At 43.0% G+C, this 19,169-nt stretch overlaps 2 protein-coding genes across 2 annotated transcripts; one reads left to right on the top strand and one right to left on the bottom strand.

The window, feature by feature from the left end:
- Positions 1-278: 278 nt before the first annotated feature.
- LOC140362515 (uncharacterized) lies at positions 279-5,511 on the bottom strand. The gene is made up of 3 exons (XM_072448601.1): positions 4,452-5,511; positions 1,732-2,002; positions 279-1,580 (listed from the first exon to the last, which is right to left on the bottom strand). The coding sequence occupies exons 1-3, from the start codon at positions 5,473-5,475 to the stop codon at positions 839-841; spliced, it is 2,037 nt and encodes a 678-aa protein (XP_072304702.1). The 5' UTR covers positions 5,476-5,511; the 3' UTR covers positions 279-838.
- Positions 5,512-6,239: 728 nt separating this feature from the next.
- Positions 6,240-14,802, top strand: ttpal (tocopherol (alpha) transfer protein-like). Its single transcript, XM_072448871.1, has 5 exons — positions 6,240-6,455; positions 7,360-7,603; positions 10,549-10,742; positions 12,642-12,752; positions 14,145-14,802. Exons 1-5 carry the CDS (start codon positions 6,249-6,251, stop codon positions 14,421-14,423), a joined length of 1,035 nt encoding a protein of 344 aa, XP_072304972.1. The 5' UTR covers positions 6,240-6,248; the 3' UTR covers positions 14,424-14,802.
- Positions 14,803-19,169: the final 4,367 nt, after the last annotated feature.

The following is a 19,169-nucleotide window of genomic DNA, read 5'->3' as shown; positions in this document are numbered from 1 at the left end:
AACGTGTCCCGTGAAAGCAGAAGGTCTTTGAAAAGAGAGTTCACCCAAAAAAAACTACAATCTAAAGATTGAGCGTATCCGACAGCCATGAGGGCCCCGTAAACAACAACAAACAGAGATATCAAATATAATCATGTTCCCGCTCTTCAGAACCAAATCAATGCCACAATAATCCAATCTGGACACGATCAACGACTAAAGATAACTATGAAAGGAAAAACAAATAATAAATACTAAAAGCACATTTGCACCTCAGCTTCTCGGTGTAAATGTTTTAGACGTTTAGTTTTAGTCGAGATTTAGTGTCATCGTCATCTTCAGGCAGCCAGAAAATGTCTTTTTTCCCCCACGACGGACCATCTCCAGATCTGTGTCCGGAGGAGGCCTCAAACAAGTGCATTGATTTATTGAAAATGACTCGTTATTGAAGTTATTGTTATTGTAAATTGGTAATAAAATATTCCTCTTCGAGACTGGACACAAACTTCAAAACAGGCCGAGCAGGAGTTTCATCAAAATTACATGTAAATATACTGTTTGTATCTTCTTGGGGGTCAAATTCAGTATAAAAAAGGTAGATAAAATACACATCATATTCACAGACGTCGGCCTTCGTTTGGCCAGTTTTTCCCGTAAGTTTTGAAGGCACGAAAAAGCAGAGATTTGGGACGAGGAACCTCTGTTATGTAGTGAAGACACAGTATTTTGTATTTATAGATAATTACGTATTACACACATTTGTTTGATAGCTTCTTGTTCGTGCACTTCATTTCAGTGTGTATTAATCCTACAGTTAAACGGTTGAATTAAAGGCCTGTTAACTGTATTAAAGCTTCGTTCACAACTTCTGTTTCTGCGCCGCAAGGTTTTTATCCTTGTGCGTTGTCATGTGTTTTTTGAGGTAGAAACTCTGAGTGAACGTTTTCCCACATGCCGAACAGCCGAAGGGTCTGTCTCCTGTGTGCGTCCTCATGTGTAGTTTGAGTTTGAAGCGATGGACGTACGTTTTCTCACAGACCGTGCAGCTGAAAGGCCTGTCTCCTGTGTGGAATTTCATGTGTATTTTGAGTCTACAGGCAACAATGAACCTTTTCCCACAGATCAAACAGCCGAAAGGTCTTTCTCCCGTATGAGTATAGTTGTGTAGTTTGAGTTTAGTGGCGTCGACAAACCCTTTCCCACAGACGAGGCAGATGAACGGTCTTTCCCCCGTGTGCAGCCTGGTGTGGGTTATTAAATGAGATTGTTGTGCCAGTGTCTTTTCGCAAATGGAGCACTTGTGTCGCGTCTGTGCGGCTCTTTCACACGTCCCCGTCATGTCTCTGGTGTTTGCAGTGACGCTCGTCGTCTCTGGTTCAGACCTGTGTTTGTTTAGTGCAGATGAGCTTCCATCAGCCTCTGTCTCCACTTCTGCTCCTGAACAGCTGAATGGTGCTCTCCAGTCTTCATCGTTGTCCGTGTCAGAAGGCTGTCCCTCGGTCTGTGGGTGTAGATGTGGCTCTTCTCCCTGTGGCTCCTCTCTGTGCTCACTTTGTTGAAGTAGTGAGGACTCTTCCCTCTTCACACAGACAGAACTGGACCTGAAATGTAATGTCCAAATTTTAGACCAAATTATAGTATTAACTTTAATTATTATATATATATATATATATATATATATATATATATATATATATATATATATATATATATATACATATACATATACATACATACACCAATTAATATTACCATGGATCTTCCTGGTGTTTGATCCCTGGAGCTTCATGGTCCAGTCCCTGGTCCAGTCCGGGTCCAGGACTCTCCGTGGTCCTGTGATCCGCTCTGAACAGCGCGACTCTTGGGTTCAGCACCGAGTCCAGCAGCTCTTGTTTCCTCTGGTTCTCTTCTCTGGAGCGGCGCAGTTCCTCCTCAAACTCCGCTGTCGTTCTTTCAAACAGCGCAAATATCTCTTCCGCAGCCGCAGTCAGCCGCGCATTTACCAAAACTCTCAGTGTTTGACCTGCGGACATTTTACAAAGTGTTTTTAGCTTTAGCTTTGAGCTAACATCCGTGTTAACCGGACGCACAGCGACAATGACACGTCACGTGTTTCATTTGGACCAATCACGGGGCTGGTCTCCCACAACACGGAAATTATTAATAATAAAACTCAGGTCGACAATTATTTTCATTCGTGCATGATTATTTTTTATGATTTTTTCCCATCAGAATCTTTCTTTTTGGGCAATTAAATTTTTTCTTCATTATTACTTTATGATTAGAAAATGCTCTTTTCCTTGACCAGATAATATGAGCTCATGTTCTGTTCAGAAGCTATAAATGTCAAGGGTGTTTAAAATACAATTGGCCAGAATCACTTTGTATTTATTATTTTTATTATTATGAAACTATCACAAAATATAGAGATCCGGTGATAAGTTTCACAAAACAATCTGTGCTCGTCACAGGAGAAAGTATCACACAATAACGTGATGGTTTACGTGTTAAAACTAAAGATGTGAAATGTAAAAACTCGTTTGAGCTTTTCAAGAAACAGAGCGTCTGGTTCCGGGGCCTTCAATGCGGATCTCCACTTCCTGTTTTATTCCTTTTATGGGGAATTAAAGTCTTGCTGAAATATATCAGTGCTTTTGTGTCCAAGCTAATGCTAACATACAATAAATGTAATCAATAATAAACATTCTATGAACTTTTATAAAGTTTATGTGTTTTATATTTAAGCTAACGTTTGTTAGCCTTTAGCTCTGAGACAAAAACACTTAATAAACACGGAGGTTTCCTCATATTTACACAGGATATAAAAGTCTGAATCTGCTGCAGTGATTATCACTCTGGAACTTGCGCTGTGTCACAGCCTTTTATTTGAGCAAAACTCATGAAAAGGGCCCGTCATGAAAAGGGCCCGTCGTGAACAGGGCTCGTCGTGAACAGGGCCCGTCGTGAACAGGGCCCATCGTGAAACTTAGAAAAATTTATATGTCAGATGAGAAGAGCTCGGAGTAGAGCAGCTGCTCCAGAGCCTCCTGGACGAGGAGGGGAGGTGATTCAGGCATGTCCCACCAGGAGGAGGCCCCGTGGGAGACCCAGGACACGCTGGAGGGACTATGTCTCTCGGCTGGCCTGGTAACGCCTCAGGATCCCCCGGAAGAGCTGGAGGAAGTGTTTGGGGAGAGGGAAGTCTGGAAGTCCCTGCTTAGACTGCTGCCCCTGTGACCCTGGATAATGGCCCTTTCAGACCGGCGGCGTCTAAAGCGTCCAGTTTACATACATTCAAAGTCTATGTAAACGCGCGTCGAACGCCTCCTGCGTTTTCGCCGCTCTCGCCACTTTGGACGCACGTACGAGGGTCGAGAGCGTCCAAAGCGTCCGATGCCGACATGTTCAGCTTTGTCCAACTTTCTGCGGCAGATGCGCCGCTGCAGCCAATCAGCGATGACGCTCAAGTGACCTGCTACGCACGACCCGGAAGAAGACCCAAAACAAACACGCAAGATTAAAAAAAGTCCTTGACGCAGCTCTTGGAGCAAATATTGATAGTGACTAAACTCTGCTCAGCTCTGAAGTATCTGCGGGTCCAAGACTGGCCCCGGAGCCCATCGCCTCCGCTTTTGGACTTTGTAAAGTTAATAAACCATAGGCATGGCCCGCCATTAAACTCCATTTACACTACGAGAAAAACAACACAACACAACTTGTGCAGGACGACTCAGACGCACGTCTGCTGTGAGTGTATTTTTACAGGCGTGAGTCCGGGGCGTCTGTCTTCAGATGTACAGGCGTCCAACTTCTGCGTCATGCACGAATTTGACGCCGCGGTGTGTGCGTGGCTTTTGAGGAAGAAAATGAATGGATGGCATATCTATCCAATATAATAATAATAATTATATCTATCACATATTTTGAGGCTCTTTGGAGCCGATCGCTCTGTCGACTCAAGTCCCTGAGACGCTTGTGTTCAGCCCAAAAACACTTCAGAAACAATGATGGGCCTTTTGCTCATGACACATTTGGTTGATGGTCTGGATGTTTCTCCAGAAGTGTGAGGTTCTCAGGCGACTGCTGCAGCGGCGCCTGAAGAGACGCAACGCCACAAACTGAAGAGATGTGACGCCACAAACGATCCAAACATTTTAAAAGAATTCAGACTAGTTCTAGTGCGTCAACCGTGTTTCAGCCGCGAGCCACAAAACCATGTCACAACCATGAACGCACCGAGTTATGGTCCAGTGTTTATCGTACATTTACTTTGCAACAATAAGAACCATAACACTTCAGTGGCGACAGTTGATTAAGATCTAAAACTTATGAGTTGCAGCTCACACAGAAAAAGAGCTCAGACACATTCGAGCTTCTCAAACAAATTCCACCTGATTAAAAATGAAGAACGTCTTTGAAACCGTTTGGACCGTGACCGAGACGCCCCGTTGTGCACCAGCTGTAAGGTCAGTCTGTCAGGTGCGTTTTCAGATGTCGTTTGAGATGAGAGCGTTGACTGAAGGTCTTCCCACAAAGCGAACACCCGAAGGGTCTGTCGCCCGTGTGCGTCCTCATGTGTAGTTTGAGCGTCGAGCCGATGACGAAGCTTTTCCCGCATACTGAACAGCTGAAAGGCCTGTCCCCCGTGTGCGTGCGGGTGTGCGCCTTCAGGTGAGACGTCTGACTGAACGTTTTCCCGCAGATCGAGCAGCTGAAAGGTTTGTCGCCCGTGTGCGTTCTGGTGTGCGACTTGAGATGAGACATTTGACTAAAAGTTTTCTCACAGACTGCACACCTGTATGGTCGCTCCCCCGTGTGAACTCTGGCGTGGACCTTTAAATAATCCTTACTCTGAAACGTCTTTTTGCAAATGGAGCACTTGTGTCGCATCTGTGCGGCTCGTTCACACGTCCCCGTCATGTCTCTGGTGTTTGCAGTGACGCTCGTTGTCTCTGGTTCAGACCTGTGTTTGTTTAGTGCAGATGAGCTTCCATCAGCCTCTGTCTCCATCTCTGCTCCTGAACAGCTGAATGGTGCTCTCCAGTCTTCATCGTTGTCCGTGTCAGAAGGCTGTCCCTCGGTCTGTGGGTGTAGATGTGGCTCTTCTCCCTGTGGCTCCTCTCTGTGCTCACTTTGTTGGAGCCACGAGGACTCTTCTCTCTTCACACAGGCAGAACTGGACTCTGACTCAGGAATCAGCAGATGATCCTCAAGCTCCTCTTTGACCCGCGTGATTTCCTGGTTCAAACCCCGGTTCAGAGCCCGGTTTATACCCGGATGCAGACCCTGCTTTAGACCCCGGTGGTCCAGACCCTGGTCCAGACCCTGGCTCAGCACCGAGTCCAGCAGCTCTTGTTTCCTCTGGTTCTCTTCTCTGGAGCGGCGCAGTTCCTCCTCAAACTCCGCTGTCGTTCTTTCAAACAGCGCAAATATCTCTTCCGCAGCCGCAGTCAGCCGCGCGTTTACCAAAACTCTCAGTGTTTGACCTGCGGACATTTTACAAACTGTTTTTAGCTTTAGCTTCGAGCTAACATACACGCTAACCGGACGCGCAGCGACAATGACGCGTCACGTGTTTCAGTTGGACCAATCACGGGGCTGTTCTACCACAACGCGGAAGTGACTCTTCTCTTCTCGGACAGGTCGGTTCAGCTTTAAACATCTTCTTTTGGAAATGTAACGCATCTTTTGCGCGTTATTGCTGTAGACAGACGCGTGTTCTGAACCATAAGCCGCTTTGCTCTGTTTTATCATGAAAATGTTCGTATTTTGACGCATCGGGTTTTCTTTTCTAAATATGACACTGTTTTTTTCTACAAACACGTTTTTATTGATGGATTCTTAGATTATGCTAAAATGAACTTGGAATTTGACAATCTTGTTGCTGAGATCCGGTTATATATGTTGTTTTTTAATGCAATAAACACAAATATAATCATAAATAAGTCAAATGAAATGGAGATGTTGTTCTCAAAGACATGAATGATCTTTAATGTTCATAAAGAATATGTCAAACAGAAAAGCATGAATTATATTTGTTCTAAAATGCCAAGTGATATTTACAGTTGTTCTGTATTTATGTCAATATAAGACCAGAACATGTATCTTGACCTCACGGTAATATAAAATAAACTACTATTATTTGTGTTAAAAGTAGTATTTTGATCTTCTCTCGGTCTCTTCTCTGTCTTCTCTCTGTCTTCTCTCCGTCTCTTCTCTTTGTCTCTTCTCTCCGTTGTCTCTCCATCTTCTCTCTGTCTTCTCAGTCCATGGCGGATCTGCACGAGTCCATCGACCTTTGCTCTCCTGCCGCGGGCCCCGAGGCCGAGTCGGGTCTGTGGTTCCCGGGCCCCCCTCCGCCGCTCTACTGCTGCACGCTCACGCCGGCGCTGGAGGCCAAGGCCCGGGACGAGCTCCAGGAGAAGCCCGAGTGGAGGCTCCGGGACGTCCAGGCGCTGAGAGACATGATCGTCAAGGTTTGACTCCGAGTGACAAACATCTAAAGAGCGTGTTGCAGTTTATAACGATCTGACAATGATCACAGTTATTTTACTCCCCAAAAACGGTAAAAAAAATGTATATAAATTAGCTTCAGGTTAAATAGAGTTTGCAAAGAAAGTTTTCTCATGTTTACTTTTGAAAATAAATCATTCAACGCATTAAATATGACTCTAAAGATGGTTGCGTCAATGTGTCTCTGCTCTGATCTGTTCATTAGCACTTAAATGTTCCCTTTTCACGACCGTAGAGCTCGTATTTAACTTCAAATACCGTATTTTCCGGATTATAAATTTACATAGTTTTGGCCGGGGTTTGACTTGTACTCCAGAGCGACTTATATGTGATATTATTCGTTATTTTCACATGACAACCACAAGAGGGTGCGCTAGGCTCTAAGCAACGCAGAAGAAGAATCTGCACTTCCTCTTCCTCCGGAGTTTGTGGAGTTGTTTAGAAGTGTCACAGAGGTGATTTGGGGTAAAACTGATGCTTTGGTAAACTTGTTAGCATGTTCTTTATGCTATAGTTATCTGAATAACTGTTAATATGTTACGTTAACATACCAGACACTTAGCACAGTTCATTGTCTGTGCGTCATGTAGCTGAAGGTGTTAGCGTTAGCATACGTACACCTATTCACCATGTTCGACTTATACTCCAGTGCGACTTATATATGTTTTTTCTTCTCTAATATGCATTTTTTGGCTGGTGCGATTCATAATCTGGAAAGTACAGTAAATATGTTTCAAGATTAAAAATTAAGCCTATTTGATGCAGTTTTATCCGCGCAGGCGTTGGATTTGCAGGAAAAGGACTTTATAAATGTAATCGCCGTGACGACCTGCTCTGGATATTGTCATAAGGCGTATCGTTCCGCAGGAGCAGCCGTACCTCCGGACGCGGCTGGACGACGCGTTCCTCTTGCGTTTCCTCCGCGCTCGTAAGTTCGACTACGACCGCGCGCTGCAGCTGCTCCTTAAGTACCAGGCCGGTAGGAAGGCGTGGCCCGAGGTGTTCCAGGACCTGAAGCCGTCCGCGGTCAAGCACGTGCTGGAGCTGGGCTTTCTCACGGTGCTGCCGCGGCCAGACCCGCGCGGGCGCTACATCCTCTGCCTCAGACCAGGTGCGAGCGCGACCTGTGACCTCTGCTGTGGGGCGGGGCAGGGAGGTCGAGGGACCGGGATTATTCAGGTCACAATGTAAACGTAAGAGCCAAAAAATAATGATAATTGTGACCATTTTGGAAGCAAAATTAAGTATTTTAAATACGATCTGTCCCATAAAAAAACTGCACTAAATGTAAAGAACTTTTTATCTGTCTGTTTTTGTCACATTAAAGCGCCCCTACAGGTTGGACGACTCATTGAACTAAAGTGCAGTTAAGATCAATATATTTTGAATTTTACTAAAATTTCTCAAAATATTACAGAGTAGCACATTTTTTAGGTTTATTATTTCACTTCCTGATTGTAATTGATGACATCATATGAGGAAATTACCCAGCATCCACTGGGACAAAACTCCTCTGATGTCACAAGTTTTATATTAGACAAATGAAAATAAATGAAAGCGATTTTATTTTGTTGAATTCATGTTTAGAGTCAAAAAAGTTGTTTCTTTTTGTAAATTCTGCATAAGCTTTGACTGGAACGAGTGTCCCTGGTGTGATGTCACTTCCTGTCCCTGTTGTGATGTCATTTTCTGCAGATTTTTCAACATTTTCTCCACAGATACCTGCTCGATTGGAGTAACACTATCATTTATATGTACAACAGGTATAAACACACCAAATAAAGTCAAAATTAGAACATTGTAAAAACATTGGCACTTTAAGTTTACTTTGTCAGAGGTCAGTTTGGTGAAGCCGCTCTCAAACACGAGGAACTGTCACGTGTTTGACAACAGGAAACAAAGAAAATTAAAAATTTTACTGTTTAATGACAATCTCAATAATAATCGTGATAAAATAGTTCAATCTTGATGTTTTTCTCACAATAGTCAAAAACACACAAACATTTGATATCGTGACATCCAAAGTGTCGATATTAAAATAATCGTAATAGGAATGTCACAATTTCAAATTATTGTGAGAAAGAACATCACAATTTTCTTCACGATTATTGAGTTACAAATCGACAGGGAAATCTTTAACCTTCTTTCTCGTGCTCTGACTGTTCCTCGCGTTTGTTTACGGGATTAAACTGTCTGAACAACAAAATAAAGTAAAATGTGACAAAAACAGCCAGATATGATACAGTTCTTTACATTTAGGTCTATTTTATGGCCTTTATATTGAACAAAAAATACTTAATTTTGCTTCGAAAGCTGTCACAATAAGTATTTTTTGGTTCCTACGATTATATTGTGACCTGAATAATCACGACTAACAGAATAATCTTGAGCCTAAACCGTAACGTATTGTATTTTTGGTCATCGTAATCGAAATTATTGCATAAAACTGTTTTATAACCGATTTTCACGTTTCAACCTGTTACCATCCACCTATTTCGCCTTGTGCACAATGGTCAGACCCAAATGGCATTGCTTATTAAAAGAGGATCTTACGTTCCACATGTGAGTGTGATGCATCATTAGAAAGCTTAGGCCTTCTAGTTTCTGCAGATGTGCACATGAACACTGTCAGGGCTTCAGAACTTACACTACGGAAGCCCAAACATACAAAATACATCCTTTTTTTAGTCTCGCCTGAATATTGTCAATTTGTAATGGTCCTGAGCATGACATACTTCATTGTGTGCTGTACATGATGTTTATCTTGTTGACAACAACTGTGTAAAGTTTCAGATCTCTGGGGACAGGCATTTTGGTGCTGTTGACCTTTTTGTATCAAAAAGTATATTCGGAACAAGTGATCCAAATATGTGCCAACTGTGCCAAACTGTTTTATTCCAATTTTATTTCCTCTATGATCATAAAACATACATTTTTATGTTTTGTAGGCCACTAATACTTATTATAACTGCTAAAAAACAATGTATGTGTAAATATGAGTTTACCCATGAATTTCCCATATAGAGGTGAAAAAAATTAATAAATAAATAATATTTGTATTTTATTTTTGTATTGGTATAATAAAACATATATCTAACAAAATGCGCGTCCAAAAGGCTAATAAAATCAGAAAACTCAATGCGTAAAATCTAGTCGCCTCCTGCTGAAAAATCTGGCTCTTTACAGCCTTTACGCATGTGAATAGAGACGATTCTGTGTGAGGGAGCCCTAAATCCCACCCAGCGTTCGAAAGCTATGCTTATTGGCTAGAATAATATGTCAATCAAAGTGTTCTACGTCACCTTTAGCACGCGCATTCTCAATGTAAACATGCGTTTGTAGCGGCTCCTTTTTTTTTTGCGGAGGCTGTAAAAAACCAACCCGTGGACAGAATTGGTGGATGGTCTCATTCTGTAGCTAACAGTCTGAAGAAAAGATCGATGCTAAACACCATCTTATAAGTCAAACAGGTCATTTGTTATGGATGGAGAAATGCGCCGGACGAGCGTTCATCGTGAATATTTTCACAGTAGAAAACTTTGTTTACTTGACAATATCTCGAAATCGGATAACTTCAGCAGAAAAAATACAAGTGGATATTGTTTTTCAATAGTTTCTTATGGACAGATTGAGCACTAGAATGTACAGAATGAACGCCGTTTCGTCCGTCATAAACAGCAAACAGGACATGCGCTGGTAAAAGTTGAGACTTTCTCACAAACTATTGGCAATTGCTTATTGGGGCATATTTATTATTTAAATCAATGACATGTTTGTTTTGTTGAGAAAATCATCTTTGAAATGATGTATGGCTTGCTGGTATTGACCACGAAAATAAAAGTGATGATGTAATAGAAATTTTGAAATATGGTAACCGCGCGCCGGCGGGCAGGTGGATGTAAACAGGTTAAAATGTGTCAAAAACAGAATTATCGATCTGATCGTTGGACCGCTGACCACTCGTTAGTCACAGTGGTCAGTCGCTCTTATCCTCCGCTAACGTCGCGCTGTAGTTTAGCCTCACAGTCTCGTTGTCGTGACTCCCGGCTCTTCCAGGGCGGTGGAAGCCCGGCGACTACCCTTTTGTGGACAACGTGCGAGCGCTCTACCTGACGCTGGAGAAGCTGATCCAGCCGGAGGAGGCGCAGGTCAACGGCATCGTGATCCTGGCCGACTACAGTGGCGTCGGGATGTCCCAGGCCTCCAACCCAGGGCCGTTCCTCGCCAAGAAGGTGGTCAGCATCCTCCAGGTCAGAGAACACTGGGAGGGGCAGGCTTTTAGATAGAGGGCTGTCTGCCCGTATTTTGGATGGGGTATTTTGAAATGTGGACGGGCATTTTATCAATAAATCTTAGAAAAAAAGGGAATATTATCATTTAAATCGGGCCGGGAAGCGTTTGACAATAGTCCGCCATGACAGTTTACTGTTTACAAGTGAAAATGTGCATGCTGCGCGCTGATTGGTCGACGAAATTTGTGTACTTGGCTCTGATTGGCTGCTGAGCCGTGGTCTGGAAAATGCCGAAGCTACTCGTACGCGCCGTTAAAAGCGCCGCTTTACTTTGTAAAAGCATCGTAAAATATGCCGCTCCTAAGTGGCGGAGTGTGATCATATTGGCTTTCCATAACCTTCACATTTTTAAAGTACTTTTTATCAGTCCGGAGAATGCCGAAGCTACTCGCCTTGTCGGCTCCCGTGTTTTCAAATCCTATGGTCAGCATCCTCCAGGTCAGAGAGAACAGGGGGAGTGGTCAGCATCCTCCAGGTCAGAGAACACAGGGAGTGGTCAGCATCCTCCAGGTCAGAGAACACAGGGAGTGGTCAGCATCACAGGGAGTGGTCAGCATCCTCCAGGTCAGAGAACACGGAGAATGGTCAGCATCCTTCAGGTCAGAGAACACAGGGAGTGGTCAGCATCGTCCAGGGTAGAGAACACTGGGAGTGATCAGCATCCTCCAGGTCAGAGAGAACACGGGGAGTGGTCAGCATCCTCCAGGTCAGAGAACACTGGGAGTGATCAGCATCCTCCAGGTCAGAGAGAACACGGGGAGTGGTCAGCATCCTCCAGGTCAGAGAACACTGGGAGTGATCAGCATCCTCCAGGTCAGAGAGAACACAGGGAGTGGTCAGCATCCTCCAGGTCAGAGAGAACACGGGGAGTGGTCAGCATCCTCCAGGTCAGAGAACACTGGGAGTGATCAGCATCCTCCAGGTCAGAGAGAACACGGGGAGTGGTCAGCATCCTCCAGGTCAGAGAACACTGGGAGTGATCAGCATCCTCCAGGTCAGAGAGAACACGGGGAGTGGTCAGCATCCTCCAGGTCAGAGAACACAGGGAGTGGTCAGCATCCTCCAGGGTAGAGAACACTGGGAGTGGTCAGCATCCTCCAGGGTAGAGAACACGAGGAGCGGCTTCTGCGTCGTTACAGCGTCGCTTATCGTTTAGTCCGAAGCCTCGGTTTAGACTGAACACATGGGCGGGACTTAATCTAATTTATTTATTTAAGATTTGATTTAGATTTGTAGGTCATTTAGTCTGGATGAGGTGCCTTTAACGCGCCCCCTACAGGTTGCACGACTAATTGAACTAAAATGCTGTATAAAATAAATATATTTTGAATTTTGCTAAACAATTATTAAAATGTCAGCTCAGAATAGCACATTTTTTAGGTTTATAATTTCACTTCCTGTTTGTAATTGATGACATCACACTAGGAAATTACCCAGAAAACACTGGGCCAAAACTCATCTAATGTTACAATTTTTAAAAATAAAAATATATGAGAGCGACTTTATTTTGTTGAATTCATTTTAAGTTTAAAAAGTTGTTTCTTTGTGTAAATTCTGCATAAACTTTGACTGGAATGAGTGTCCCTGGTGTGATGTCACTTCCTGTCATTTTCTACAGATTTTTAAAAAAAAATTCTCCACAAATACCTGCTCGATTGGTGTAAAACTATCATTTATATGAGCGACGGTATAAACACACAAAACAAAGACAAAATGAGTAAATCGCTAAAACCCATCAGAGGCACTGATATATACTTTTTCTGTGGGAATCATCACCGTGTCTTTAAAATGTGCGTTTTACAGAGTGAGAACATTAATGTTGACATGTTTGTGTTGTTGTTGTTGTTTACTTGACAGGATGGATTTCCAATCAGAATCAAAGCCGTTAACATCATCAACGAGCCCAGGATTTTTAAAGGAATTTTTGCCATAATTAAACCTTTTCTGAAAGAGAAGATGGCCGAGAGGGTAAGAAAAGTCTTATTCTGTGTTTGAAAGATTTTAAACCATCAGATTGTCAGTCAAAGTGTGACTTTATTTTGTGTATTTATACCTATTGTACATATACGTTATAGTTTTACACCAATCAAGCAGGTCAGTGTATCGAGAATCGCTTGGCCTTTCTTGATTGTGCGATCAGAGGAGAGGACGGGAAACTCCAAATAGAAGTATATAGGAAACCTACACACACGGACCAGTATCTGCTCTTTGGTTCCAACCACCCACTACAGCACAAGCTGGGTGTGATCAGAACCTTACAACACAGAGCTTAAGGTGTGCCCACCAGCTCAGAGGGCAAGAAGAAAGAGGAAAAACATGTCCGTAATGCCCTCTCAGCCTGTGGTTACCCCGCTTGGGCTATCAACAGAGTGAAGAGAACCAAGAAGCAGGACAAAAGGGAAACTGAACAGAGAAGGAAGGGTGTATCTATCCCTTATGTGTCTGGCCTGTCGGAAAAACTGCAGAGAATTTTTAGACAACACGAAGTCCCTGTTTATTTTAAACCAGGAAACACTTTAAGACAAAAACTGGTTCACCCAAAGGACAAATTGCCGACTCAAAAACAGAGCAATGTAGTTTATTCGATCCAATGCAGTGAAGAAAGCTGTAAAGAACGTTACATAGGTGAGACGAAACAGCCTCTACACAAGAGGCTTTATCAGCACAGAAGAAATACTAGTTCAGGTCCACAGAGTGCCGTGCATCTCCATCTTGAAGCCTCTAATCACTCGTTTGAAGACGGTGAGGTGAAGGTTTTAAGCAGGGAGAAAAGATGGTTTGAAAGAGGAGTCAAGGAAGCTATTTTTTGTTAAAAAAGAAAGACCTTCTTTAAACAGAAATGGAGGGCTTAGGTTTAATCTTTCTGTTATCTATAATGGGTTATTGAACCCCTGGAAAGGTAAAGGACCAGGGCATTCAAATGCTAATCAGGTACTCAGGGTGGTTGAGCCAGGGTCTCACTAAGACAAAGAGGTTTTAACAGCCCATTAAGATTCTGAATAGGCTAGCTCGGTAGATACAAGGGGGGAGTTTCTGTTGAAACAAACAACTCTTTCTACTTCAGGAAGGCTCCTCCCAATGGGCGGGTCTTACCACAGAACAGTATTAATATCGGAGTTCTCGACCTAAATTCTGTTATTGACAATGACTCTTGGATGAGAGTCGAAACGTCTACTTTTTCAAACTGAGTCCAGATGACTACAACTGAAGCTTTTTCTACTATCAAAATATTAATGTTAACTGCATTTTAGTTCAGTGAGTCGTCCGCCCTGTAGGGGGCGCTCTAACCATGATGTTCTAGTTACGTTATCTGCAGTCGCGTTTAACATTGTTGTCTCCATTGAACCCGCTCTTCCTCAGTACGTACTTCACGGCTCAGACCTGCGTTCGCTGCACACGCACATCCCCGGCTCAGTGCTGCCCCCGGAGTACGGAGGCACGGCCGCAGACCTGGACCTGAGCGCCTGGTCCAGACTGCTCCTGGACTCGGAGGAGGAGTTCATCGTGGAGTTCTGCCAGCCCGATCCACTGGAGGGCGTCGTTCTCCTGGACTCCGTGTCGTTCGAAGGCGACGGCGCCGGCGGGCAAGATGAGGACGGCTTCAGGGCGCTGCGCTCGCAACTTTACTACTGCTACTGACACTCGCCGCAGCCGAGCGTCCACCGTAGAGTCCAGTTTAGGGTTCAAGAGTCCAGTTTAGAGTTCAAGAGTCCAGTTTAGAGTTCAAGAGTCCAGTTTAAAGGTCAAGAGTCCCGTTTAGAGGTCAAGAGTTCCGTTTAGAGGGTTCTGTAGGTTAAAGGCACAGTGGAGGGAAGAGGTTTCATTCAAACAGAACTAGCTCACTGTTTCTTTGGTCACATGTGCAGTAGAGGGAGTTGAGTTGCTCAGCCAGTTTCCGGTCGTCTGCATCTGGGCTTGTAGTTGAAGCCGGAGCCCACTCATCACAGAGACGGGGTTAATGTTTGAGAACTGCTGCTTTAGACGCGTATTATTTACTTACTTACTTTTATTACCGTTAATACCGGAGCTACGTTATTTATGATTTAATTATCTACAAATTTAGTTTTTTACAGTTTAGTGAAATGCCTTTTTGTTTTATTCCATGCATTGTTTATTTTATATATTATACTAATATTACAATTTCTCACTTGCCTTAAATGTATTTGCATTTGCCATATCGTTCACGTTTGACCAAAGTCATATTGTACCTCGTCCTGGCTCTGGGAGTGAGACGTTTAAAGGAGACGTTTCATCTGAGCCTTTCCCAAACTGGGCTGTATTTCATTTGTATTTTATCTATTTGACCTCCTTGAAAATGTTTGAGGATTTTGGACCTCAATATCATAAGACAAGAATATATTTAAACAATATACAGAATAATCTAATCTATGGAGGCCCCTGAGGGCCACGTTAAAGGAATAAGATTTAATCAAATCAATTTAAAAAAAAAATTGTAATACATAACTTACAAAATGACTCAAATTGGTAAATGCTTTTAATAAAACTACTTTTAAAATCTACTTTTAAAATCTTTTACCAAACATTTTGTTAACACTTTAAAAGAACATTTAATACATAATTTTAAAGAGTTTTTAAAAGTAGATTTAGTAAAACACTGCAAAACAAATTCTTTAGAAAACCCTTTGCAAACCAGGTCTTTGTGTGACTAGTCTTTGTCTGACTAGTCACACAAAGACCTGGCACTGCAGGTCCTCCGTACAAATCTAATTCTACTCGATTGTCAATTCGAGTAGAATTAGATTAGAAATGTCTAATCGATTGTTAAACTAGTATCAAAACGAGATACTTATTATTTATATCATTATTAGCGACAAAACAGGACAAACTTTGTCTTTAACAGTTAAATAATAATTGTGAGCTTTATCAGAACTAGTTTGAGACCACAAGGAAACATGAAGGAAGTATTTATTATATTTGTGGTATTGAAATCGTTTGAAGTATTGATCCTTCTCCTCGAGTTGTGGTATCGAAATGTGAGACAAATGTTACAGAGGAAAAGAACCACAGTCATAATTCTTCATCAGAAACAGAATCGTAATGAACCTGGAGCCCACCAGAGGGCGCAATAGCTCTGTGGTGCACTCTTCACACTCTGGTGATGACACAGAATGCCATTGTTTTGATGAATTATTATTTAAACCCAACTTTACATGGATTTCTACAGTTGTAACAATTCATCGATTAATGCTGACTTTAAAAAACAACTGTAGAAGCATTTTGATCATATTTAATGTATATTTATTTAGGTTTTTATAACAAAGACGGCTACATTATTACATCAAAATGTCAATAATTCTCTTTATTTGTCAATTTTCTCCATTTAAAAAACTTCAGTCGCCGAATTTCAAACTTTATTTGGTCAAAAATGTGTTCATCAAGTCTGAAATGTACAAGAGAAATAAGCCTTTGTCTCATTGTAAAATGTAAACATAATTTCAGGACAAAATGCAACAAAGTCTGTACAGTTTTAACACAAAAACACTCACATTTCAATCTCCAAAGTCTGAACTGTGGAGCTCTGCATTTAAAAAAAAAACTATTAAAACTGTAAAACTATGACGAGGACAAAGACGATGTGATGATACGTCTCCTTTAAGTGTTTACGAAGCTCAAATCCAGCGTTTAACAGCCTTTTTTACATTTGTGTGAATGTCATTTTGTATTGTTTTAGATCATCGCCTTAGTATTATTATTATTATTATTATTAGACTTTATTACAGAAACTTTCAGTCTGGTGCAAAACAGGAGAAAAATGTTAGTTCATTTCTTAAGATTTAGAGCTATTTTTTGGTGAAATGTTTCCAAAAAATCAAGCTTTGTTTCAAATTCTGACAAAAGCAACCAGATATGAAACTATTATTATTATTTAAAGTCAAACGTACACATTTAGTCAAAATGTGGATTTATATTTCTTTCTTTTCTTTTCTTTTCTTTTCTTTTTGTTTAGTTTATTTATTTAATATTGTCATTTTCAGATGCTGTAAAGTTGAATAAATGTTTTTCGGAACTTTCCACGGTTAACAAAGGGTTTTCAAGATCAAAATGTGTTTATTTGAATAACACAATTCAAACTAAACTATTAAATAGAATATTAAATACTGAATGTATCAATTTCACAAAAAGCATTAATAATTATTTGAGATTCTGTTTTACCAACATCTTAATGTTTATTACAAATCTATGTAGTTTATTTGCCAAATCAATGTAATATCATGGACTTCTTGTGAAGTCCTTTATATTAAATAGAGTATTAATATTTTCTGGTTGCTTTTGCCAAATTTTGAGATATAATTGTCCTCCCAAAAAAATCTGGCGTTTTTCACACATTACAACAATGGACACCGAAAATGTGCAATAACTTTTCTGTTCTATTTTTACACGTGTCTTTAAGTCCTTCATGTCACGCTCAACGGCACGATGTCGATGGTAAAGAACCACGTAAGATTCAACCGACTCTGTCTTTTCTGTCACATGACCCGGGTCTACAGGGTCTCATAACCCGGGTTTACAGTGTCACCTGACACGGGTCTACAGGGTCTCGTGACCCGGGTTTACAGTGTCACCTGACCTAGGTCTACAGGGTCTCGTGACCCGGGTCTACAGGGTCTCGTGACCCGGGTTTACAGTGTCACCTGACCCGGGTCTACAGGGTCTTGTGACCCGGGTTTACAGGGTCATCTGACCCGGGTTTACAGTGTCACCTGACCCGGGTCTACAGGGTCTCATGACCCGGGTTTACAGTGTCACCTGACCCGGGTTTACAGTGTCACCTGACCCGGGTTTACTGGGTCTCATAACCCGGGTTTACGGTGTCACCTGACCCGGGCTTACGGTGTCACCTGACCCGGGTCTACAGGGTCTCATAACCCGGGTCTACAGGGTCTCGTGACCCGGGTTTACGGTGTCACCTGACCCGGGTCTACAGGGTGCAAGCTCCGCAGCGCACCCAGCACCGTTTTTAAAATCACTTTAAAAGCTAAATTTATCACAAGTACTTTTCAATTAGTTTGTTTTTTATGTGTGATTCTTTTACTCAAATATAATTTTTTGCTCCTGGATGTGTACTTTTACTTGAGTACTTCTTCCGCCACTGTCGGATCTGGACCGGGTCTGGACCTGACTATTCCAGGTCTAAACCGTAGAAATAAACCATTGTCACAAATACATTACTCTCATCGTCCTCATCGTGGGACTGGGTTACACGTGGGACTGGGTTACACGTGGAACTCTGTTACACGTGGAACTCTGTTACAGGTGGAACTGGGTTAGACGTGGAACTGTGTTACACGTGGGACTGGATTACACGTGGGACTGGGTTACACGTGGGACTGGGTTACACGTGGAACTCGGTTATGAAACTCGGGTACACGTGGGACTGGGTTACACGTGGGACTGGGTTACACGTGGGACTGGGTTACACGTGGAACTCGGTTACGGAACTCGGGTACACGTGGGACTGGGTTACACGTGGAACTCGGTTACGGAACTCGGGCACACGTGGGACTGGGTTACACGTGGGACTGGGTTACACGTGAGACTGGGTTACACGTGGAACTCGGTTACGGAACTCGGGTACACGTGGGACTGGGTTACACGTGGGACTGGGTTACACGTGGGACTGGGTTACACATGGAACTCGGTTACGGAACTCGGGTACACGTGGGACTGGGTTACACGTGGGACTGGGTTACATGTGGGACTGGGTTACACGTGGGACTGGGTTACGGAACTCGGGCACACGTGGGACTGGGTTACACGTGGGACTGGGTTACACGTGGGACTGGGTTACACGTGGAACTCGGTTACGGAACTCGGGTACACGTGGGACTGGGTTACACGTGGAACTCGGTTACGGAACTCGGGCACACGTGGGACTGGGTTACACGTGGGACTGGGTTACACGTGGAACTCGGTTACGGAACTCGGGTACACGTGGGACTGGGTTACACGTGGGACTGGGTTACACGTAGGACTGGGTTACACGGACTGGGTTACACGTAGGACTGGGTTACACGTGGGACTGGGTTACACGTAGGACTGGGTTACACGTGGGACTGGGTTACACGTAGGACTGGGTTACACGTGGGACTGGGTTACACGTGGAACTCAGTTACGGAACTTGGTTACACGTGGGACTGGGTTACACGTGGGACTGGGTTACACGTGGGACTGGGTTACACGTGGAACTCGGTTACGGAACTTGGTTACACGTGGGACTGGGTTACACGTGGGACTGGGTTACACGTGGAACTCGGTTACGGAACTTGGGTACACGTGGGACTGGGTTACACGTGGGACTCTGTTACACATGGAAGCGGATATTGTTCCCTGTAACTAGGCGTCCTTCCCAACACTACAGTCTGT

This window comes from Eucyclogobius newberryi, unplaced genomic scaffold (assembly GCF_026437365.1).
Source record: "Eucyclogobius newberryi isolate DKJ021-1_F unplaced genomic scaffold, fEucNew1.0.hap1 SCAF_17, whole genome shotgun sequence".
NCBI classification, from domain to species: Eukaryota; Metazoa; Chordata; class Actinopteri; order Gobiiformes; family Gobiidae; genus Eucyclogobius; species Eucyclogobius newberryi.
Note: the sequence above shows the minus strand (reverse complement) of the source record. Positions and strands in the feature narration are given on the sequence as shown.

Excerpts from the sequence above, each read along its gene's own strand:
- LOC140362515 (XM_072448601.1), bottom strand. The coding sequence starts at position 5,475 with ATGTCCGCAGGTCAAACACTGAGAGTTTTGGTAAACGCGCGGCTGACT. Across the intron at positions 2,003-4,451 it reads TCTGAAAACGCACCTGACAG|GTCAAACACTGAGAGTTTTG; the intron begins ACTGACCTTACA and ends AAATGTCCGCAG. Across the intron at positions 1,581-1,731 it reads AAACACCAGGAAGATCCATG|GTCCAGTTCTGTCTGTGTGA; the intron begins GTAATATTAATT and ends ATTACATTTCAG.
- ttpal (XM_072448871.1), top strand. The coding sequence starts at position 6,249 with ATGGCGGATCTGCACGAGTCCATCGACCTTTGCTCTCCTGCCGCGGGC. Across the intron at positions 7,604-10,548 it reads CATCCTCTGCCTCAGACCAG|GGCGGTGGAAGCCCGGCGAC; the intron begins GTGCGAGCGCGA and ends CGGCTCTTCCAG. Across the intron at positions 10,743-12,641 it reads AGGTGGTCAGCATCCTCCAG|GATGGATTTCCAATCAGAAT; the intron begins GTCAGAGAACAC and ends TTTACTTGACAG.